This window comes from Cherax quadricarinatus, chromosome 26 (genome assembly GCF_038502225.1).
Source record: "Cherax quadricarinatus isolate ZL_2023a chromosome 26, ASM3850222v1, whole genome shotgun sequence".
Taxonomy (NCBI): Eukaryota; Metazoa; Arthropoda; class Malacostraca; order Decapoda; family Parastacidae; genus Cherax; species Cherax quadricarinatus.
In genome coordinates, this window is record NC_091317.1 from 30,502,331 (window position 1) to 30,527,444 (window position 25,114).

General features: G+C 38.7%; 1 protein-coding gene across 6 annotated transcripts in view; it reads right to left on the minus strand.

Moving 5' to 3' along the window:
- rho-5 (rhomboid-5) overlaps positions 1-25,114 on the minus strand; it is a 318,955-nt gene that overhangs the window by 133,740 nt on the left and 160,101 nt on the right. For all 6 annotated transcript variants that reach the window (XR_008407475.2, XM_053780640.2, XM_053780642.2 and 3 more), the window contains 2 exons: positions 21,317-21,541; positions 2,976-3,050 (listed from right to left, as the gene is read on the minus strand). Coding sequence is in view for 5 of the 6 variants with exons in the window: in XM_053780640.2 (XP_053636615.1) it covers positions 2,976-3,050; positions 21,317-21,541 (300 nt within the window). In the remaining variant the exon portion in view is untranslated. The remainder of the gene's footprint in view (positions 1-2,975; positions 3,051-21,316; positions 21,542-25,114) is intronic.

Here is a 25,114-nt window from a genome sequence, read left to right on the forward strand (position 1 = left end):
GGAATATTTTGAGGAACTTTTAAATGTCGATGAAGAAAGGGAGGCGGTAATTTCATGCACTGGCCAGGGAGGTATAACATCGTTTGGGAGTGAAGAAGAGCAGGATGTGAGTGTGGGGGAGGTGCATAAGGCATTATGTAGAATGAAAGGGGATAAAGCAGCTGGAACTGACGGGATCATGACAGAAATGTTAAAAGCAGGGGGATGGGGATATAGTGTTGGAGTGGTTGGTATTTTTGTTTAATAAATGTATGAAAGAGGGGAAGGTATCTAGGGACTGGCACAGAGCATGCATAGTTCCTTTATATAAAGGGAAGGGGGACAAAAGAGATTGTATAAAAATGATAGGGGAATAAGTTTACTGAGTATACCAGGAAAAGTGAAGTTTATGGTAGGGTTATTATTGAAAGAATTAGAGGTAAGACAGAGAGTAGGACTGCAGATGAGCAAGGAGGCTTCAGAGTGAGTAGGGGATGTGTAGATCAAGTGTTTACATTGAAGCATATATGTGAACACTATTTAGATAAAGGTAGGGAAGTTTTCGTTGCATTTATGGATTTAGAAAAGGAATATCACAGAGTGGATAGGGGAGCAATGTGGCAGATGTTGCAAGTATATGGAATAAGTAGTAAGCTACTAAATGCTGTAAAGAGTTTTTATGAGGATAGTGAGGCTCAGGTTAGGGTGTGTAGGAGAGAGGGAGATTACTTCCCGGAAAAAGTAGGGTTGTAAAAGAAGTAAATGCTAGGGTGTTGGGGTGAAGAGTGAGATTAAATTATGGGGAATCAAGTACAAAATGGGAGTTGACACAGTCACTTTTTGCTGATGATACTGTGCTTATGGGAGATTCTAAAGAAAAGTTGCAAAGGTTAGTGGACGAGTTTGGAAGGGTATGTAAAGGTAGAAAGTTGAAAGTGAACATAGATAAGAGTAAGATGATGAAGGTATCAAATGATTCAAATAAAAATTGGATATCACATTGGAGAGAAGGAGTATGGAAGAAGTGAATGTTTTCAGATATTTAGGAGTTGACTTGTCAGTGGATGGGTTTATGAAGGATGAGGTTAACCATAGAAATGAAGAAGGAAAAATGGTGAGTGGTGTGATGAGGTATCTGTGGAGACAAAAAACGTTATCCATGGAGGCAAAGAAGAGAATGTATGAAAGTATAGTGGTACCAACACTCTTATATGGGTGTGAAGCTTGGGTTGCAAATGCTGCAGTGAGGAGGCAACTGGAGGCAGTGGAGATGTCCTGTCTAAGGGCAATGTGTGGTGTAAATATTATGCAGAGAATTCGGAGTTTGGAAATCAGAGGGAGGTGTGGAGTTACTAAAAGTATTAGTCAGAGGCCTGAAGAGAGGTTGTTGAGGTTGTTTGATCATTTAGAATGGATAAAAAAAGAATGACTTGGAGAGCGTATAATTCTGTAGGGGGTAGTAAGGCGGGGTAGGGGTCATCCTCAAAAAGGTTGGAGGGAGGGGGTAAAGGAGGTTTTGTGGGCGAGGGGCTTGGACTTGTGAGCGTGTTAGATAGGAGTGAATGGAGACGAACGGTTTTCAGGACCTGATGAGCTGTTGGAGTGCGAGCAGGGTAATATTTAGTGAAGGGATTCAGGAAATCCAGTTATTTTTATATAGCCAGACTTGAGTACTGGAAATGGGAAGTACAATGCCTGCACTTTAAAGGAGGGGTTTGGGATAGTGGCAGTTTGGAGGGCTATGTTATATATGCTTCTACACTGTTGTATCTGGGCACCTCTGCAAAGACAGTGATGTGTGAGAGAAGTGAAAGTGTTGAAAGATGATGAAAGCATTTTCTTTTTGGGGATTTTCTTTCTTTTTGGGTCACCCTGCCTCGGTGAGAGACGGCCGACTTGTCGGAAAAAAAAAATAGTGAAGTACAGTGGCACCTCGAGTTACGAACTTAATTTGTTCCAGAGGGCTGTTTGAGTGCCAATACCAAATGAATTTGTTCCCATAAGGAATAATGTAAATTAGATTAGTCCGTTTCAGACCCCCAACAATGCATTTACAAAAGCACTTACAAAAATACACTTACATAATTGTTCGAGTTGGGAGCTGTTCAAAACTTGAGGTACCATTGTATGCCTGTATGGGAGACTGAAGAGGAACAGTCACAAGATTAAGGTTGAGTAATCCACTACTGATGCCCAATTTGGAGAGGACACTTTAGAAGGCATTATGGTCCATCCCAAACCATTATCCAGGACCAGCCGTAACCTGATCATGACCATACAAAATTTATGCAGTTGATATACCTTTGATGGTTTTGAGTTTTTTTTCCTACTGCAGCCTGGCCCTGGTCAACCTTATTTGGTACTTGTCTAGTTAACCAAGCTGTTGCTGATGGCACCTTGTGTAATATATAGAGACTTTTCACAAGAGTCCACATATCCATTACAGCCTGGTTGATCCAGCACTTGGTTGAGAAAATTGTCAAGTGTCTGCTCTAAGACTTCCACACTTTTTCCAGCAGTGTTTCTGATATCTTCTAGTAAAATGTTAAAAAGTCTGAGACCTCAGATATTGATACAATTTTCTCCTATTGTTCCCATGGTGCCCCTGCCTTTCACTGGGTTAATTCTATACTTTCTCCAATTTCTTTCACTCCAATATTTTGCTATTTTAGTGTGCAGATTTTGGACCAGACCCTCTAACACTTTCCTGTATATTTTATAATGCATCTCTCCCTCCTCCACTCCACAGAGTACATATTAGGGCTCTGAGGCATTCCAACAATTTAAATGCTTTATTGGCTTTTAAATGCTTTATTGGCTATATGGGGGCCATAAATGATCATTGAACCTGTTGTTAAAAGTTTCCATTCCAAATTGTGGATTAAGAGAGAGTCAAAGAGAGAGTGTACAAGCAAGTGGTCAAGTGCCAATATTTCCTCAAGGGTAGAGGGTACAAGGGGTTCAGACAAAAAACAAAAAGTACCAATGTCACTTACTTCTTTACTGGTATCATAACTAGCAGTGCCAGTCACAGCTTCAGGACTCCCCGCTACTTTGCTGTCAAAGAACACCTGTAACGACGTCCCAAAATTATTACAACTCATGGAACACAACTGTTAAAGCTCAGCTTTCATTCAGCTGGCAGACTAGGAGTAATTATAACTGAAACACACAGTGAAACACACAGTTAAATATATGTAATAAAACAAATAAAGGCAAGTGAAACAGAGTGAAACTTATGTAGCAGAGTGAAACACAACAAGAGTGGAGGACTGAAACACACCTAACAGAGTGAAATGGTGAAACACACATAACAGTGAAACACATGTAACAGAGTGGAAGAGTAAAACACACGTAACATGAGTGAAGAGTGAAACACATGTAACAGAGTGGAAAAGTGAAACACATGACAGTGGAACAGTGAAACCACATGTAACAGAGTGAAACAGGTAAGAGGGTGGAACACATGCAATAGAGTGAAACACGTGTAGCAGAGAGGAACACATGTAACAGAGTGAAACACATGTAAGAGAGAAACACATGTAACAGAGTGGAACACAGTGAAACATACATAACAGAGTGAAACACATGTAACAGAGTGAAACACATGTAACAGTGAAACACATGTAACAATGGAACACAGTGAAACACACATAACATTGGAACAGTGAAACACAGGTAACAGTGAGATACAGGTAACAGACTGAAACACAGGTAACAGAGTGAAACACAGTGAAACACTCATAGTGGAGAGAGAAACATGTAGCAGGAAGAAACACATGCAAGTGTGAAACACACATAGTAGACTGAAACAGTGACAATGAAACAGACTGAAATAGACATGAAGAGTGAAACATGCATATAGAAACAGAGGTAGAGTGAAACACAGCTGAGAGAAACAGTGCAGTCCATGTAGCAAGGTGAAACACTCAGCAGGGTGAAGCACTCAGCAGGGTGAAATATTCAGCAGTGAAACACTCAGCAGGGTGAAACACTCAGTAGGGTGAAACATTCAGCAGTGAAACACTCAGCAGGGTGAAACACTCAGCAGGGTGAAACATTCAGCAGTGAAACACTCAGCAGGGTGAAACACTCAGTAGGGTGAAACATTCAGCAAAGTGAAACACTCAGCAGAGTGAAACACTCAGTAGGGTGAAACATTCAGCAGGGTGAAACACTCAGCAGAGTGAAACACTCAGCAGGGTGAAACACTCAGTAGGGTGAAACATTCAGCAGAGTGAAACACTCAGCAGAGTGAAACACTCAGCAGGGTAAAACACTCAGCAGTGAAACACTTAGCAGGGTGAAACATTCAGCAGGGTGAAACACTCAGCAGAGTGAAACACTCAGCAGGGTGAAACACACAGCAGAGTGAAACACTCAGCAGAGTGAAACACTCAGCAGGGTGAAGCACTCATCAAAATGAAACACTCAGCAGAGTGAAACACTCAGAAGGGTGAAACACTCAGTAGAGTGAAACACTCAGCAGAGTGAAGCACTCAGTAGGGAGAAACACTCAGCAGAGTGAAACACACAGCAGGGTAAAACACTCAGCAGAGTGAAACACTCAGCAGAGTGAAACACACAGCAGGGTGAAACACTCAGCAGAAACACAGAGCAGGGTGAAACACTCAGTAGGGTGAAACACTCATTAGGGTGAAACACTCAGTAGGGTGAAACACTCAGCAGAGTGAAATACTCAGCAGGATGAAATGCAGAGCAAGGCAAAACACTCAGTAGGGTGAAACACTCAGCAGGGTGAAACACTCAGCAGGATGAAACACTCAGCATAGTGAAACACTCAGCAGGATGAAACACTAAGCAAGGTAAAACACTCAGCAGGGTGAAACACTCAGCAGGGTGAAACACTCAGCAGGGTGAAACACTCAGCAGGATGAAACACTCAGCAAGGTAAAACACTCAGCAGGGTGAAACACTCAGCAGGGTGAAACACTCAGCAGGGTGAAACACTCAGCAGGGTGAAACACTCAGCAGGGTGAAACACTCAGCAGGGTGAAACACTCAGCAGGGTGAAACACTCAGCAGGGTGAAACACTCAGCACAGTGCAGATTTATATTACATGTTTTCCCAAAGAGGGTTTTGTTAATTCTTATTTATCGAGGGCAAAACGTAGTCTAATAAAAATGCTGTTTCACTCCACGTGTTTCACTCAATGTGTGCTTCACTCCACTGTGTTTCACTCCACTACACATTTCATCCCTACATGTTTCACTCCACTACATGTTCCACCTCCATGTGTTTCACTCCGCTACATGTTTCATCCCCGTGCTTCACTCCACTACATGTTTCACCCACTCCACTAAATGTTTCACTCCACTACATGTTTCACCCCATGTTTCACTCCACTACATGTTTCACCCCATGTTTCACTCCACTACATGTTTCACCCCATGTTTCACTCCACTACATGTTTCACCCCATGTTTCACTCCACTTTTAATTCCACTACATGTTTCACTCCACTACCTGTGTTTCACTCAACCTGTGTTTCACCCCACTACATGTTCTGCTCCACTATGTATTTCATTCCACTGTTTCACTACAATATGTGGTTCACTACACTTTCACTCCACTGTGTTTCATTCTACATGTGTTTCACTCAACTATGTGTGCTTCATTCCACCACATGTGTTTCATTCCACTATTTGTATCACAGTTTCACTCCACTACAGGTTTCACTGTTTCATTCCACCACAGTTTCACTCTACATGTGTTTTACTATGCTTCATTCCATGTATGTTTCATCTCATTACATACATCTCACTCCAATACATGTGTTTTACTCCATTTTTACTCCACTATGTTGCACTCAACTGTTTCACTCCACTAAGTGTGCTGCACTTAACCCTTTCAGGGTTTCGCCCATACTAGTATGGCTTACGCACCAGGGTTTTTGACGTACTAGCACGCCTAAATTCTAGCGCCCTCAAATCTAGTGAGAGAAAGCTGGTAGGCCAACATATGAAAGAATTGGTCTATGTGGTCAGTGTGCACAGTATAAAAAAATCCTGCAGCACAGAGTGCGTAATGAGAAAAAAAAACTTTGACCGTGTTTTTGGATTAAAACAGCGACTTTGCACTGTATTTTCATATGGTATTTATTGTTGTATACTAGTTTTCCTGGTCTCCTTTTATAGAATGGAAGACATATTGCAGAAATTGAGATGATTTTGACTGGTTTTACAATGAAAAGTACCTTGAAATTGAGCTCAAAGTAGCAGAAATGTTCGATTTTTACCAAAGTTCAAAAGTAAACAAATCATGCTAAGCGTCCAATACACGTCAACTGGTGAGTCTAATATTCTTTCACAAGTGCGCCGATATTATTTATACCATTTTTTACACTAATGCAGTAGTCTGCATAACAGTAAATCTTCTATTTTTTGTGAGAATAAAAATTCAAAGTGGAAAGCAAAAGAATGTAAGAGGGGCATTGGGACATGACTAATGAACAGAGGAAATGTCATTTCAGTGCCAGGAATGTCTTTCTTGTTTATTCTGGACCCTATTTGGAAATTGGCATCTTTTGAAATTTGTGTGAAATTGGCAAAATTGCTAAATTCTGACCACTGTATTGGATAGTTGAAATCGGTAAATGGGTGGTTTCTTGTGCTCAATCGATAGAAAAAATGGAGTTCTAGCGAAATATTCATGATTTTTGTCGACTAGTACAGTGGAATTGGCCGAAAATTGGGCTCAAAGTGGGCAAAATCGCTGATGCGTAAACATCGTCAAGACCGCTAACTTCGCGAGAGCATAATTCCGTAAGTTTTCCATCAAATTTCATACTTTTGGTGTCATTATGATCGGGAAAAGATTCTCTATCTTTTCATAAGAAAAAAATAATTTTTTTTTTTGAAATTTGGGCAACCCTGAGAACAAGTTTCTGAGAGGGCCTGTCGACCCTGAAAGGGTTAACTGTTTCACTCCACTAAGTGTGTTGCACTCGACTGTTTAACTCCACCATATGTATTTCACTCTGTGTGTTTTGTTTCACTCCACTAATGTTTCTCTCCTCCACTTGTTTCACTCTCACACCAGTGCTTCACTACTACACTATTGTTTGAGTCCACTACTTGTGTTTCACTGTACTACATTTTCACCATGATTCATGCCACTACAAGTGATTCACACAGTTTAATGTGTGTTTCACTGTGCTTCAGTTCACTCCAATATTTGTACTGCACTCCAATATTCGTGCTGCACTCCAATATCCGTGTTGCACTACAATATCCATGTTGCACTACAATATCCATGTTGCACTACAATATCCATGTTGCACTCCAATATCCGTGTTGCACTACAATATCCATGTTGCACTCCAGTATCTGTGTTTCACTTTAGTATATATGTTTCACTCCTGTGTGTGTGTGTGTGTTTCATCTACTCTGAGTGGTTCACAATGCTTCACCACACTGATAAATAAACTGCTGCTACTACATACAGGCGTATCGAAGAAATATGATTTTTTCCTGTATTATTATTAAAATAATAAATATTATTTATGGCATATATAATCTGGTAAAAAAAAAGAAGTTGGTGTTTTTTCTTTTTTTTTGAGAGAGAGAGAGAGAGGGGAAATTTGAAACAGCATTACCATGGTGAATTCTGATTAAAAAGTGCCAGACACCCTATAAGCAATTATTTTTGAGAAAAATTATAAACAATTGTTTAAAGTTGATTTAGATATTTGAGGTGAAAAGGGGGAATATATTTTTAATGCAATATAGCATATTTTTTTGGGTGGGTGGGTGGGTGGGAGGGAGGGAGGGAGAGGGGGAGGGGGGAAGTGGGGTGATGCAGCATCATACTGCTTTCCCGAAACTTTTCCTGAACCATTGCTCAAGCATAAACATTATACAGTACTACACGAATGCTGCTCATGTAATTGCAGAAGTATTACTTTAAAATTCACTTGTAATTTATTTGATATATTAACTCACCAGAGGTTGTATGACTCCTGAACATGGCTTTTATTAAATTTAGTGCATTTGTTTTTTAAAACATTCTTTGAAAATTAATTATTTTAAAGTTATAGTATTGTTGAGAAGAAAGAAGGCAGTGGAAGAAGATGGGGAAAGATGTAGCAGGAGGTGAGGTAGTGTGTGGAATGCTGTGTTGTGTTAGCTAAACTAACAATAATGATTAAGTGATGTACAAAACAAGGTGGTGAGGCATGGGACGGATGAGGCTGCCAGCGCAGTAGATAAGAAAATGAGATGCAAAGTTGAAAAGTTACAAGAGGTAATGAGTGAAAGCAAAAACAGATGAGGATGATATGGAGAGAAGGTGGCTATCTATTTGAGGTAATATAAAGAAAGGATCAGAGATGGTAAATGAGGAAAAAGAAAATGTAAGCAAAAGACCAGAGAGAGCAAAAGTAAAATAACTGATAGAGGGGGAATAAAAAAGATATAAAGAGGATTTCAGAAAGAAACAAATGTTTTTAAAATTTTAGTAATAAGTGGTAGAGCTACTGCAGAGATAGGAAATGAAAGAGAGAGAAAAGAGTGGATGTGAAAATACGTATGAATATATGGAATAAGAGCTGCTGTCTAAAGGTAATATGTAAGAGCAATGTGTAAACCACACTTCAGAAAATCCACATACAGAAGCTATTTTACCATATACTAAAAGCATTATAATCCATAGGACCAAAAGTACTGTATTCAATTTTTAACTGAAATCTATCATTAGCTTTTTTAAGGTTTTAAACTCATGAATGTTGATTTTGATGCTGAGCTCAACCTGTTATCAAATATCTATATATCTACAGCAGCTAACACCCTACTCACCAAAACTGTAATACACAGCTATTCCATGACTCTTGGTAAAAATGTCCTTAGAAATAATAATACTCTAACTGTGTTTAACTACACAATTAAATCCCTCAGCACCACAGTGATGATGGCAATAATGTAAAAGATGCTTTCACTAATAAGTCCTTATTTATAATCTTAACCAAGACTTGGTTAAAAGGTAAACCAGCAATGATCTAACATATACTCTCAAAAGTAAGTTCTCATTCATAATGCTAACAGACTTGGCTAAAAGTTGAACTTACAAATATATTCAACATACCTGGATACACAGCCATCCACAACTGTAGACCTAATAAAAAAGGGGGGAGGCATTGCAATCTACTATACTGTACTAGTGAGCTAGACTGTAAACAAAAAATCATAAACATGATAGATAACTATTGTGACTATACATGATATATTTGCCCAGTTTGTTACTAGTGACTAAGATGATAACTGGAGCAACATACAGACTCCCATATACTAAGATACTGTACTTCAATGATCATCACAGAAACAATCATGAATAATATTACGAACAAGTCGCCTAATAATTAGCAAACTGCAACATAATTATTTGTCAACCTCGTGACACTTGTATATCAAAGTTGCTAAGGCGTATGTACTGTTGTCATCTAATACCCTCAGATGGTAATACTACCTTCACTGAGATATTTGCATCCGCTCTACATATTTCAACCAATATAATTGTCAATCTATAATTGGGTATATTCACTAACAACAACTGACCACTACTCCACTTTACTGTTCAACAACACCCACAGCTAAAAAAGTCAAACTAAATTATAAAGCTCTACAAATAACTTGAAACATTTAGGTACAATAGCAGTAACTAGTAAAGAGTGACATAAAGAGTGACTTTTTTAACACTCATCATATCAAAATAAGCGTTAACTTCTATAGTACAACAATCTACTTTACACAGTATTGTCCTAACACTCATAAAAACTAAATAAAAAAATAAGAATTTCAAGAGACTTTTTTCCCCTTTCCCAAAAAAACAAAAAATGTAATCAAGGAGGGACATGCATACACACACATGGAAAATAAAGAGAGAGTCAAATAAGAAATCTGACCCCTTCCCCAATAAAGTAAGCCTCATTCTGCAACCCCACAGACCCTGACAGGAGCTATGACTCGACCCCTGCAACCACAATCAGGTAAGTACAACAAATCACTCAACTCAAAGTCAACCCACCTGCACAAACCTAGCCTATAAATGGACAACAAGCCCTCCCAAAACTATGGCCTTCTGTCACTATCCCCTCTATAATGTTTCACATTGTTCCACACCAACTGACTCTGCCAATCACTACTTCCACTTATACCTAGGATATACATTTACCCCCAAAATCACTCGTGTTACTTTGCACACTACAAAAATGATAACTGCAAGCATCATTCCACACAGCCTCATCACCCCCATCTGAATTTCTGGTAAGTCTCTGGGATGACAGTTCCTGAGCTGGTACTAAGTTATTCTTCACAGTTGTCCGAGCACCCTCTGTTACACAATTATTATTTATCTTTTTATTTTTAAAATGAATTCCTCAATTTCATTTTTATTCATGTTACAGGACCCTTCATAAAAATAAATTATATAAAGTTCTGCAACACAAATGAAAGTAAAATGAAGTAGTTCATTTCTAAAATAAGACAATAAAAACTTGTATAAAAAAAGGTAAAGGAGAGCCACGAAAAAGAAGGAAAGGATTTAAAACCAGTACAAGAAGAGTACTTACACACAGACCTGACAGAAAGAAAAACAAGATAAAAATGCATACATAATGTAAATGTAAGAAGCAAATCTGAAAAGAAATGAGAGAGAAAATAAAGAGAATCAAGAGTGACAAAATCACTGAATTAACCCTTTGACTGTCACAAGCCCTTCTCTGAAACTGTCATTCTATGTCGAAAAATTTTTGAAAAAAAAAACTTATGAAATGATAGAGAATCTTTTCCCGATGGTAATGACACCATAAGTACGAAATTTGGTCAAAAAACTCATGGAATTACGCTCCAAAGAAAGATAGTCTCGGCGACATATACGCATCGGCGATTTTGCCGACTTTGAGCCCTGTTTTTGGCCAATTCTGTTGCTCCAGTTGACCAAACTCATAGCTATTTCTTTAGAACTAAATTTTTTCTATCAATTGAGTACACGAAACTGCCCATTTACCGATTTGAACTACCCAATAAAGTGATCAGAAATTGGCAATTTGGCCAATTTCACGCAAATTAAAAAAGATGCCAGTTTCAAAATAGGGTTCAGAATAAACAATATAAACATTCTGGCACTAAAATAACATATCCTCTGTTCATTAGTCACGTCTCTAAGCCCCTCTTATATTACTATTGCTTTCTATTTTGATTTTTTATTCATACAAAAAATACAAAATTTACTGTTATGCAGACTACTGCATTATTGTAAAAATGGTATAAATAATATCAGTGCACTAGTGAAAGAATATTAGACTCCCCAGTTGATGTGTATTGGACGTGTGGTGTAATTTGCTTACTCTTGAACATTGGTAAAAATTGAACATTTCTGCTACTCTGAGCCCAATTTCAAGGTAGTTATCATTGTGAAAGTAATCAAAATCATCTCTATTTCTGTAATATGTTTTCCATTTTATCACATGAGATCATGAAAACGAGAATACAACGATAAATACTATATGAAAATACACCTCAAAGTCGGCGTTTTAATCCAAAAAAAAAAAACGGTTAGTTTTTTTTTTTCTCATTATGCACTGCGTGCTGCAGGATTTTTTTTTATGTGGTGCACACCGACCACACAGACCCATTCTCTCACATGTGGGCCTAGCAGCTTTCTCCTGCTTGATTTGAAGCCACTAGAATTATTGAGTATATATACGTCCAAAATACTGGCTCATAAGACATATATACAACCAAAACAGTCAAAGGGTTAAAAATGAAGTGCCAGAATGTTTCTGTTTCAGAAGACAAACAAGTGAACAGCTAGTTCATAGGGAGACCACTTATATATTGAAAGAACTAAAAGCCTCTATTGGATATTGAAAAAAAGGACAGAACCTGATAAAATAATGCCTTTCTGAATCTGTTGACTATAGTTTTGTTAAGTGGATGGGAGGGAAGAAGATTAAGGAAAAATATAAAGGAATTGAGCAAGGAACAGGGCAGATAGGAGAAGGAAGCCAAATATATGTGGTCGATTCACTTTGATTTTCAAATTTCAGAGAACTTATAACCACCAATGATATTTGAATATACTGATTATATTAGGTTTTGTGCCATTTATGGATTTGGAAAAGGTGTATGATAGGGTGGATAGGGGGGACAACGTGGCAGATGTTGCAGGTGTATGGTATAGGAGGTAGGTTACTGAAAGCAGTGAAGAGTCTTTACGAGAATAGTGAGGCTCAGGTTAGAGTATGTAGGAGAGAGGGAGATTATTTCTCAGTAGAAGTAGGCCTTAGACAGGGATGTGTGATGTCACCATGGTTTTTTTTTTTATTATTAACACATTGGCCGATTCCCACCAAGGCAGGGTGGCCCAAAAAAGAAAAACTTTCATCATCATTCACTCCATCACTGTCTTGCCAGAGGGGTGCTTTACACTACAGTTATAAAACTGCAACATTAACACCCTTCCTTCAGAGTGCAGTCACTGTACTTCCCATCTCCAGGACTCAAGTCTGGCCTGCCGGTTTCCCTGAATCCCTTCATATATGTTACTTTGCTCACACTCCAACAGCACGTCAAGTATTAAAAACCAATTGTCTCCATTCACTCCTATCAAATACGCTCATGCACGCTTGCTGGAAGTCCAAGCCCCTCGCACACAAAACCTCTTTACCCCTTCCCTCCAACCCTTTCTAGGCCGACCCCTACTCCACCTTCCCTCCACTACAGACTTATACACTCTCGAAGTCATTCTGTTTTGTTCCATTCTCTCTACATGTCTGAACCACCTGAACAACCCCTCCTCAGCCCTCTGAATAATAGTTTTGGTAATCCCACACCTCCTAATTTCCGAACTACGAATTCTCTGCATTATATTCACACCACACATTGCCTTCAGACATGACATCTCCACTGCCTCCAGCCTTCTCCTCGTTGCAACATTCATCACCCATGCTTCACACCCATACAAGAGTGTTGGTACAACTATACTCTCATACATTCCCCTTTTTGCTTCCACGGACAAAGTTTTTTGTCTCCACAGACTCCTAAGTGCACCACTCACCCTTTTCCCCTCATCAATTCTGAGATTCACCTTATCCTTCATAGACCCATCTGCTGACACGTCCACTCCTAAATATCTGAATACATTCACCTCCTTCATACTCTCTCCCTCCAATCTGATATCCAGTCTTTCGTCACCTAATCTTTTTGTTATCCTCATAACCTTACTCTTTCCTATATTCACTTTTAATTTTCTTCTTTTACATACCCTACCAAATTCATCCACCAACCTCTGCAACTTCTCTTCAGAATCTCCCAAAAGCACCATGTCATCAGCAAAGAGCAACTGTGACAGCTCCCACTTTGTGTTTGATTCTTTATCTTTTAACTCCACACCTCTTGCCAAGACCCTAGCATTCACTTCTCTTACAACCCCATCTATAAATATATTGAACAACCATAGTGACATCACACATCCTTGTCTAAGACCTACTTTTACTGGGAAATAATCTCCCTCTCTCCTACATACTCTAACCTGAGCCTCACTATCCTCGTAAAAACTCTTCACTGCTTTCAGTAACCTACCTCCTATACCATACACCTGCAACATCTGCCACATTGCCCCCCTATCCACCCTGTCATATGCCTTTTCCAAATCCATAAATGCCACAAAAACCTCTTTACCCTTATCTAAATACTGTTCACCTATATGTTTCACTGTAAAGACTTAGTCTACACACCCCCTACCTTTCCTAAAGCCTCCTTGTTCATCTGCTATCCTACTCTCTGTCTTACTCTTAATTCTTTCAATAATAATTCTACCATACACTTTACCAGGTATACTCAACAGACTTCTTCCCCTATAATTTTTGCACTCTCTTTTACCCCCTTTGCCTTTATACAAAGGAACTATGCATGCTCTCTGCTAATCCCTAGGTACCTTACCCTCTTCCATACATTTATTAAATAATAGCACCAACCACTCCAAAAATATATCCCTTCCTGCTTTTAACATTTCTGTCTTTATCTCATCAATCCCAGCTGCCTTACCCCCTTTCATTCTACCCACTGCCTCATGAACTTCCCCGACACTCACAACTGGCTCTTCCTCACTCCTACACGATGTTATTCCTCCTTTCCCTATACACGAAATCACAGCTTCCTTATCTTCATCAACATTTAACAATTCCTCAAAATATTCCCTCCATCTTCCCGATACCTCTAACTCTTCATTTAATAACTCTCCTCTCCTATTTTTAACTGACAAATCCATTTGTTCTCTAGGCTTCCTTAACTTGTTAATCTCACTCCAAAACTTTTTTCTTATTTTCAACAAAATTTGTTGATAACATCTCACCCACTCTCTCATTTGCTCTCTTTTTACATTGCTTCACCACTCTCTTAACCTCTCTTTTTCTCTCCATATACTACTCTTCCCTCCTTGTATCACTTCTACTTTGTAAAAACCTCTCACATGCTAACTTTTCTCCCTTACTACTCTCTTTACATCATTCCACCAATTGCTCTTCTTCCCTCCCACACCCACTTTCCTGTCACCACAAACTTCTGCTGAACACTCTAACACTACATTCTTAAACCTACCCCATACATCTTCAACCCTATTGCCTATACTCTCACTAGCCCATCTATCCTCCAATAGTTGTTTATATCTTACCCTAACTGCCTCATCTTTTAGTTATTCACCTACACCTCTCTCTTACTTGCTGCTTCTATTTTCCTTGTATCCCATCTACCTTTTACTCTCACTGTAGCTACAACTAGAAAGTGATCTGATATATCTGTGGCCCCTCTATAAACATGTACATCTTGAAGTCTACTCAACAGTCTTTTATCTACCAATACATGGTCCAATACATAGTCACCATGGTTGTTCAATATATTTATAGGCGGAGTTGTAAGAGAAGTGAATGCTCTAGTGTTAGCAAGAGGTGTGGGGTTACAAGATAAAGAATCTAACACAAAGTGGGAGTTGTCACAGTTGCTTTTTGCTGATGACACTGCCTTTGGGAGATTCTGAAGAGAAGTTGCAGAGGTTGGTTGATGAGTTTGGTAGCAAATGTAAAGGAAGGAAATTAAAAGTGAATATACGAAAGAGTAAGGTGATGAGGATTACAAAAAAAATTAGGTAATGGAAGATTGGATATCAGATTGGAGGGAGAGAGTATGAAGGAGGTGAATGTATTCAGATATTTAGGAGTGGACATGTCAGCAGATCGGTCTATGAAAGATGAGGTGAATAATAGAACTGATGAGGGAGGAAAAGGTGAGTGGTGCACTGAGGAGTCTGTGGAGACAAAGAACTTTATCCATGAAAGCTAAGAGGGGAATGTATGAGAGTATAGTTATACCAACACTTGTATGGGTGTGAAGCATGCGTGGCAAATATTACAACAAGGAGAAGGCTGGAGGCAGTGGAGATGTCACGTCTGAGGGCAATATGTGTGTGAATATAATGCAGGGAATCCGTACTTTGGAGATTAGGAGGAAGTGAGGGATTTCCAAAACTATTATCCAAAGAGCTGAGGAAGGGTTACTGAGATGGTTTGGACATGTAGAGAGGATGGAAGAAAATAGAATGACTTCAAGAGTGTACAAATCTGTAGTGGAGGGAAGGCAGGGTAGGAGTTGGCCTAGGAAAGGTTGGAGGGAGGGGGTAAAGCAGGTTTTGGGTGCAAGGGTCTTGCACTTCCAGCAAGCATGCGTGAGCATGTTAGATAGGAGCAAATGGAGACACGTGGTTTTTAGGACCTTAATACTACTGATTGCCAAAAGAATTTAGGAGTTTTGGTTAGCAGTAATCTAAAACCAAGACAACAGTGCTTAAGAGTTCACAATAAAGCTAACAGAATTCTTGACTTCATATCTAGAAGTATAAATAATAGAAGTCCTCAGGTTGTTCTTCAACTCTATATATCCTTGGTTAGGCCTCATTTAGACTATGCTGCTCAGTTCTGGTCACCACATAACAGAATAGATATAAATGCTCTGGAAAACGTACAGAGGAGGATGACAAAGATGATCCTATGTATCAGAAATCTTCCCTATGAGGATAGACTGAGGGCCCTGAATCTGCACTCTCTCGAAAGGCGCAGAATTAGGGGGGATATGATCGAGGTGTATAAATGGAAAACAGGAATAAATAAAGGGGATGTAAATAGCGTGCTGAAAATTTCCAGCCAAGACAGGAGTCGCAGCAATGGTTCCAAGTTGGAAAAATTCAGATTCAGGAAGGATATAGGAAAGCACTGGTTTGGTAATAGAGTTGTGGATGAGTGGAACAAATTCCCGAGTACAGTTATTGAGGCTAAAACGTTGTGTAGTTTTAAAAATAGGTTAGATAAATACATGAGTGGGTGTGGGTGGGTGTGAGTTGGACCTGACTAGCTTGTGCTGCTGGGTCTGGTGCTGTGCTCCTTCCTTGAGTGGAGGTGACCAGACCGAGTGGATCATTGGGCTAATCCAGGGGATGGGGGGGGACATGGACTTGGTCTGCATGGGTCAGTAGGCCTGTTGCAGTGTTCTTTCTTTCTTATGTTCTTATTTCTGGCTATATTTTTGTAATCCAAGAAATAGAGTAAATCTTTGATTTCTTGTGTGAAGATGAATTCAAAATGAGAGGCCTGGGGCTGTAATTAATGAACTGAGGAAATGTTTTAGTGCCTGGAACATTTAGCATTTATTTTTTAATTTTGTGTAAAACTGGCCAAATTACTGACTTCTGTGCACTTTATAGGAAAGTTTAGATAGTAGAATGGGAGGTTTCTTGTGCTCAGTAGGTAGAACAGAAGGTATACATGTACTAGCAAAATTCTCATGCTCAATAGACAGAACAGAAGGCATACTAGCAAAATAGCTAAGAAATTGAGCAATGGAATTGGTTTAAAAATTGGACTCAAAGTCAGCAAAATTGCTGATAAATAAATTGTGCATAGACCACTAACTTTGTGCCAACATAATTCCTAAGTTTTTCATCAAATTCTGTATTTTTGGAGTTATCACAAAAAAAAAAAAAATCTACCATTTCAGAAGAATTTTTTTTTTAGAGGGTACACTGTGAGCACTTTTAATTTTGAGGGCTGGACAGTGAAAGGGTTAAGCTACCCAGTCTTGTCAGTAGTGAGTACCACTGTTGTAATAAACCAAGACTGCCGACCTGGGCGGGCATGCTCAGCTCCTACATTTTTTACAAACTAATGTTTTAACACTCTGGACCAAAGACATTCATTAATCACAAAATATACCTTGCCACATTCAAAATGTGCCCATGAAAATTAATTTATAGATCCATGGCATGAACAATTTGGCCATTAAGTCTGTAATACAGTTTAACCCTTTCAGGGTCGATAAGCCCTCTCCTAAACTTGTTCTCAGGGTCGAAAATTTTTCGGAAAAAACAAAATGATTTTTTCTTATGAAATGATAGAGAATCTTTTCTCGATCATAATGACACCAAAAGTATGGAATTTGATGGAAAACTTACGGAATTATGCTCTTGCAAAGTTAGCAGTCTCGCCGATGTGTAAACATCGGCGATTCGCCCATTTTGAGCCCTATTTTTGGCCAATTCCTGTGTACTAGTCAACAAAAATCAAAACTATTTCGCTAGAAATCCATTTTTTCTATCGAATGAGTACAAGAAACCACCTATTTACCAATTTCAACTATCCAATAAAGTGGTTAGAAATTGGCAATTTTGCCAATTTCACACAAATTTCAAATGATGCTAATTTCCAAATAGGGTCCAGAATAAATAGGAAAGACATTCCTGTCACTAAAATAACAAGTTCTCTGTTCGTTAGTCACATTCCCATGCCCCTCTTATATTTCTTTGGCTTTCCACTTTGAATTTTTATTCTTACAAAAAATAGAAGATTTACTGTTATGCAGACTACTGCATTAGTGCAGAAATGGTATAAATAATATCAGCGCACTTGTGAAAGAATATTAGACTCACCAGTTGATGTGTATTGGACACTTGGCATGATTTGTTTACTTTTGAACTTTGGTAAAAATCGAACACTTCTGCTACTTTGAGCTCAATTTCAAGGTGCTTTTCATTGTAAAATCAGTCAAAATCATCTCAATTTCTGTAATATGTCTTCCATTCTATAAAACAAGACCAGGAAAACTAGAAAACAACGATAAATACCATACAAAAATACAGTGCAAAGTCGCTGTTTTAATTCAAAAACACGGTCAAAGTTTTTTTTTTCTCATTACGCACTGTGTGCTGCAGGATTTTTTTATACTGCACACACTGACCACATAGACCCATTCTTTCATATGTAGGCCTACCAGCTTTCTCTCGCTAGATTTGAAGGCGCTAGAATTTAGGCGTTCTAGTACGTCAATAACCCTGGTGCCCAAGTCGAACTAGTACGTCGAAAACCCTGAAAGGGTTAAAGGCTAAATAAAAGTAGATACTAGACTAGGAGAGCCAAAAAACCTGCTAACCAGCTAACACTTCAGTTTCTGGTGAGCAAAGTCCAGTACTGAACATTAAATTTATTATGTTACTATGACAGTTTCAAAAAATTTTCAAGAAACACATGGGCAGATTTCAAAGTTTTACTGAATTTTGAAGGCTCTCCTTCCTTCTCACAGAATTTTATAGTGAGATAGGGCTTTGTTCCTTATCATCTAAGCACTAAGCTGGACCCCTTTCCTTGTTTTTTCTTAAGTTCATACAATGAGTTATATTTCTGTCCTACTGAGCATTACTGATCTCTATGACATTCTCTTTAATATATCACTGTCAACACTACTACAGTGGATCCCCAGTTAACGATATTTTTTCATTCCAGAAGTATGTTCAGGTGCCAGTACTGACCGAATTTGTTCCCATAAGGAATATTGTGAAGTAGGTTAGTCCATTTCAGACCCCCAAACATACACGTACAAACGCACTTACATAAATACACTTACATAATTGGTCGCATTGGGAGGTGATCGTTAAGCGGGGGTCCACTGTAATTGCACAAGCTCAGTTTTTTCTCGCAGTCTCTAACTGTATGAATGATGAATTCTAACCATGGAATGGGTGGGGTTTGAGCTCATGGCGAGTGAGTCGTAAAACTCCAGACCAAGGGTTCAAACCACACCCATTTTATGGTTTGCTTACAATCGTGTTACTATAATTTCATGAGTCATGATGGATTCTCTCAGGCCAAAAGTGTGTGCACCCTTCATTATATGTGCACTGCCTTGAAGTGTATCTAAAATTTCCACTTTCTTCAATAATGTCAGGGATTCACATAACTCCTTCATTAACCTCCAGTATTCCTCTTGGGTACCAAGTGATGAAATGATCCAGAATCTTTTGATAACAGAGTCAGTACCACATGCAATGCTTCTAGAATGTGACGGTAGGCAGCATAGGTTACAATGCAGGATGAGGGAGGTATTGTGCTTCAGAGGGGAAAAACTAACTGCTGCCACCAAGGTTTGGTGCATTATGTGATACTTCCACACATACGGAATGTACTATTAAGAGCTTCCTCAAGGGATAAAAAATAAGATTGCAAATTGTCAACAGCTTTTCAGTTAATATCATGCTAAGTATTTTTGCTTCATGGGAAGGTTAACTGTATATGCATATGTTGATAAACAGTGGATTGTATGCATTAAAAATAATGAGATTTCAATGTTTTGGATGTTCATGTACAAGTTGCTGAAAGTAAGAAGTTTAACAAAATGTGAAACAGAAGAAATTGAAATGTAAACTCTACTAGTGCATTATAAAGTGATGGATTTTGACAGGTGAAAGTGTAAAATATTAGATTCAAGCCATGTTACAACTACACAGACAGACAAAATGTCAAGGAGAATGAGACTGAAATAGGTGAGACGGTAAGGCAAGAGATAAGAATAAATAGTACACATGAGTATACTCCATTCTCTTGAATGTTCAGTAACTCATCAAATGTGCTACAAATCTGTACAACTATAAAGCCTCTTATTTGAAATACTCATTTGTACTTCATGTTGTAATTTGTTTACTGTATTTTTACCACTGAATATATCATTGCCTAGTTAATTTTAAGTTAATTTTAAGCCTGCTCATAATGCTCTGCATACAAGGGGCTTTTGGCATGTACACTCAACCACTGTATTTCTTTTGTACAACTATGTATCATGTCCAAATAATAATAAATAAATAAATAAATAAATACTCCTTCCAGATATCTAGCTAAAATTCTGGCCACTGAATTACTTAAGAAATATGCATAATGATAGTAAAACAAGATGAATCAAGTAATAGGGTAAGAGTAAAGAAAATACAGAATAGGAGGGAATAAAACTATGAGATGTGGTAGTAAAGTTTGGAGATGTGGTAATAATGATGGATGAGAAAATTGAAGGAGAATAAAACAAGGTTAGCTTACTTGGAAGGAAAAGCAACATCATGAAAAACAAAGTGAAGGAGAGTAGATAGAAAAGGATACATGAAGGCAAATAAGGACTACAATAGGCTATAGTGTATTCAGATACAGCTGCATGTAGGCTTGTCTTGAACTTATACTCTAGGGACAGTTTCCAGTAATAACATGGAATATGAGATACACAGAATGTTGGTTGACATTCAATCACAAATGTTTTAGTTTTTGAACACCGACACTAAAAATAGTAGTTTTTTCCCCTTATTCAAAGAGCCATAATTCCATTAAATGTAATCAAATTTGTTTTAATCCTGAAACTCATCTGATGAATTTTATGAATGTAATGCTTACTATCAAATTATGTTGAAACATACTCATACATTTCAATTAGTGCTTTAAAACAAGCCTGTGATAGAGACATGGAGGGTTTCATGATGAAAGATAAACAAAGAAGAAGGGATAAGTACAGAAGCCTGGAGGGAAGGAAGATAGACAGAGGGAAGTTAGTCTGTTTGGTTTTAAGCCTATCAACTGAACATGAGCCATTACACATGCAAGTCCCTGGAACACAAACATCAAAAAAAAAAACATTCATCTCTAAAACAGAGACTGAAAGCAAGTACAGTACAGAGAAAATAAAAAAGGAGGAGCAAAGAAAGTAGGAAGGGTGAAGGAAAGAGTAGAGGAACAGAGATAGGAAAACAGAAGGAACAAAGAAACATGGGAGGGGTCAAAGAAAAGGACAGATATAAAGAGAGAAGGAATAAAGATGATAAAAGAAAGGGACAGCCTGGCACATGCCTTGTTACATGCTTCCACTTTACTAACTGTGCAGGAATAATTCATATTTCATCTGATAATTCCTACACTTTTACTTTAGAGTATTATTAAAGATAAACAATATGACTTGTACATTTGACATACTTCATCTGAAAGCGACTCCATAGTATAGTGATCTGCAGGTGGGGTTGGGCGCATGGTTGCCGCAGTGGTGGTGGTTGTGGTGGTGGCAGTTGTGGTTGGTGAAACATCAGGCTCATCAAAAGCATCATCTGTGGCAGACATAGATGACGGGGCATAACTGCGACTTTTAGATCGGCCGCCAGCTGTGCCTGATATTTGACTCTTGGCTCTCCGTCTTGCAACAGTCTGCAAAACCCACTGTACATTAGTACCTGTTCAATAACATCTTCAATACAAAGATAACCAAATTTTTCAACTACTATTTAGAATCCTTGGTATTTTAATTATTTTAACTCCTCAGTTAGCATGATTAGTAATTAGGATAATGCATGTACAGTATTTTCCCAAGACTTAATATTAAATACTGAACATTACATGAAGCCATGTATCTATCTCACAGATTGACACTGCAGTATAAGCGACTAACTAGCAGTTTTTCTGCCATATTTTATAGTGAGTTTCCAAAAGTGCTCAATAGGACAAGTTTCTCCATTGAATTTTCACCAAATAATAAAGATAATAATTTATATGATAATATAAAAAGATCATAATAAGACAGAAATGACACAGAAGAATAATCAAAAGAAAAAACTTAAGGAACACAGAAAACCTTGATAGTAACAAAATTTATGGAAAGAAGCTTATAGAGTGAAATGATTGACTGTTATACATATACATGCATTTACAGGCATCCCCTGATAAATAACAGAAGCATTTCACAAAAAGCTGTCTCCAAGGACATTTGCATTATTTTAGGCAAATTTTATTTTCCTAACTTCCATAATGTAATGGTAAGACATTCCTAGAAAATCGAGTTTCAATGTTATTTTATTTTCAACAGAATAATCTTCTGCAAACATGAAGGAGATGGAACTTACACTGATGACAACAAAGAAATGAATAAAATACTGAAGGCATAATATGACTGTGTTCAGTCACAGTCTAAAGATTAATAGTCTAAATAAGTTTTTCAAGGACAAGACTCAAAACCCTGCTGACATCTCCATAATTTCTGATGTAACTAACGCTGCTGGACTTTGAAGAAGTCATCAACTGCATTTCCCTGCACTCTGCCTTAGGCCCTGATTCATAGACTATCACATTCATTAAGAATTGCAAGAAAGCACTATCCTGGACCTTGAATATCCTATGGGAAAGTAACCTGGACACATGAATCATCCCACAGTCCTTAAAAGCCACTGACACAGACCTGCTCCACAAAGATGGCAGTGAAGCAACTGCAAAAATCTTAAGACCAATAGTGTTTATGTCCCACATTAACAAAATCTTTGAGAAAGTCTTAAAAAGCAAGACTACTAATCACATGGAATCTCAACAATTGCACAATCCATGGCAGCATGGGTTTAGAACAGGTCACTTCTGCCTCTTGCAACTGCTTGACCATTACATGGTCTTGGATGTAGTGCAAGACAAAGAATGTGGGTATAGTTTGCACAAACTTTGCAAAAGCCTTTGACAGGTATGACCTTGGCAAAACAGCACACAAACTGCAAGAAAAAGGAATAACTTGTAAAGTGAGCAGATGAATATTAAATTTTCTAATGAACACAATGCAAAGTGTAACACTAAACAGAATGAAATCAAAGCTGCCTTAGTGAAAAGCTCTGTCCCCCAAGGCATAGTATTTGCTCCTGTTCTTTTCCTCATTCTCATATTCGACACAGACCAAGACATAAATCATAGTACCTTATCAACCTATGCTAACACTACTACTACAGTATGAGAGTAGCATCCATTGAGGATACAGTAAACTTTCCAGCAGATATAAAAAGTCTTGCAGTGGACCACTGACAATATGTTCAATGAGGACAAGTTTCAGTTACTACATCATGGAATGACAGAAAATAAGACCAGAACAAAGTACAAAAACTCAAATCACTCAACAGAGTGTCAGGCAACTATGAGAAACTTAGGAGAGACATCAGAGGATCTCACCTTCAAGGATCACAACTAAGTCACTATCACAACTGTATGGAAAATGATGAGCTGGATAACTAGAACCTTCAAAACAAGAGACACCAAGCTAATGATGATGCTCCTCAAGTTACTTCCTCTATGGAGGCTAGAATCCTGCTGTATTCTGATATTTCTGCTCAAAGCAGGTGAAATTAAAGACCTGGAGAATGTGCAGAGAACCTTCACTACTTACACATAAATTACTGGGAATGCTTGAAGTCCATTAACCTGCACTTCTTGGAACAAAGGCAAGAAAAATGCACCATCTACACCTGGAAAATTCTAGAGGGATTGTCCCCAAATCTGCACACACAAACAATTCCCTCATAACAGAGGCTCGGCAAATAGCGCTAAATACCTCCAGTGAAAAGCAGGAGTACAAAGAACATAGCAAAGGAAAACTCATTAAGTGTGAAGAGACCAAGACTTTTCAATGCCCTCCCTCCATACGTAAGGGGAATCACCAACAGACCCTTGGCTATGTGCAAGGAGAAACCTTGATAAGTTTCTCAAGTCAGTTCCTGATCAGCAGAGCTGTGGTGCATACTTTGAACTTGTACAGCTACCACGAACAGCCAGGGTGATCAGACCATTCACCAGTAGGCCTAGTCTGGGATCGAGCCATGGGGAAACTGACCCTCAGTATTCTCTCCAGGTAGACTACAAGTAGGTAAACTACATACTGTATGGACAAACACTCTTCATACAAGGAAGCACCAAAACCTCAAACCTTTAAAGTTTAGTAAAATTTTGGAGAAATCAAATAAAAATATGTTATATTTAAATATAAATAAATAAATAATAATGGGTGTCAGCTTTAAATGGGGGGGGGGGAGGGAGAGTAAACTCAAGAGCCACACAGAAGACTGGTTCAAGAGCTGCATAGCTGGCTGGTTCAAGAGCTGCATAGCTGGCTGGTTCAAGAGCTGTACAACAGGCTTACTCAAGAACTGTACTGCAGGCTAGCTCAAGAACTGTACAGGTGACTGACTCAAGAACGGTACAGCAGGCTGGTTCAAAACTGTACAGCTGGCTGGATCAAGAGCTGCACATCAGGCAGGTTCACAACTGTACAGATGGTTGGGTCAAGAACTGCCCAGCAGGCTAGCTCAAGAGCTATACAGCAGGCTCAAGAGCTGTACAGCTGTCTTGCTGTAACCTCAAGGTGCAACACCTTGTAATAAACATGTACTGTACTGACAATACAAACTGCAGGTAGCACTGAGTTGCTGGAAATGATTGCACACATTCCCTACAGTGTGATGTGCAGTTGGAGTGTGAGAAAGCTAACATTTATGAAAAGATTAAGGAAAATTGGTTAGCTGAACTTGAGTCCTGGAGGTGGGAAATACAGTGCCTGTACTCTGAAGGATGGGTGATGATGTTACAGTCCTGGAGGTGGGAAGTACAGTGCCTGTACTCTGAAGGATGGGTGATGATGTTACAGTCCTGGAGGTGGGAAGTACAGTGCCTGTACTCTGAAGGATGGGTGAGGATGTTACAGTCCTGGAGATGGGAAGTACAGTGCCTGTACTCTGAAGGATGGGTGAGGATGTTACAGTCCTGGAGATGGGAAGTACAGAGCCTGCACTCTGAAGGATGGGTGAGGATGTTACAGCCCTGAATGTGGGAAGTACAGTGCCTGTAGTTGGAAGAATGGGTGAGGATGTTACAGTCCTGGAGGTGGGAAGTACAGTGTCTGTACTCTGATGGATGGGAGAGGATTTTTCAATTCATAGAGTCATCTGAATTGTGATGTCTGTGCCCTGCTGGTGAGGCAGC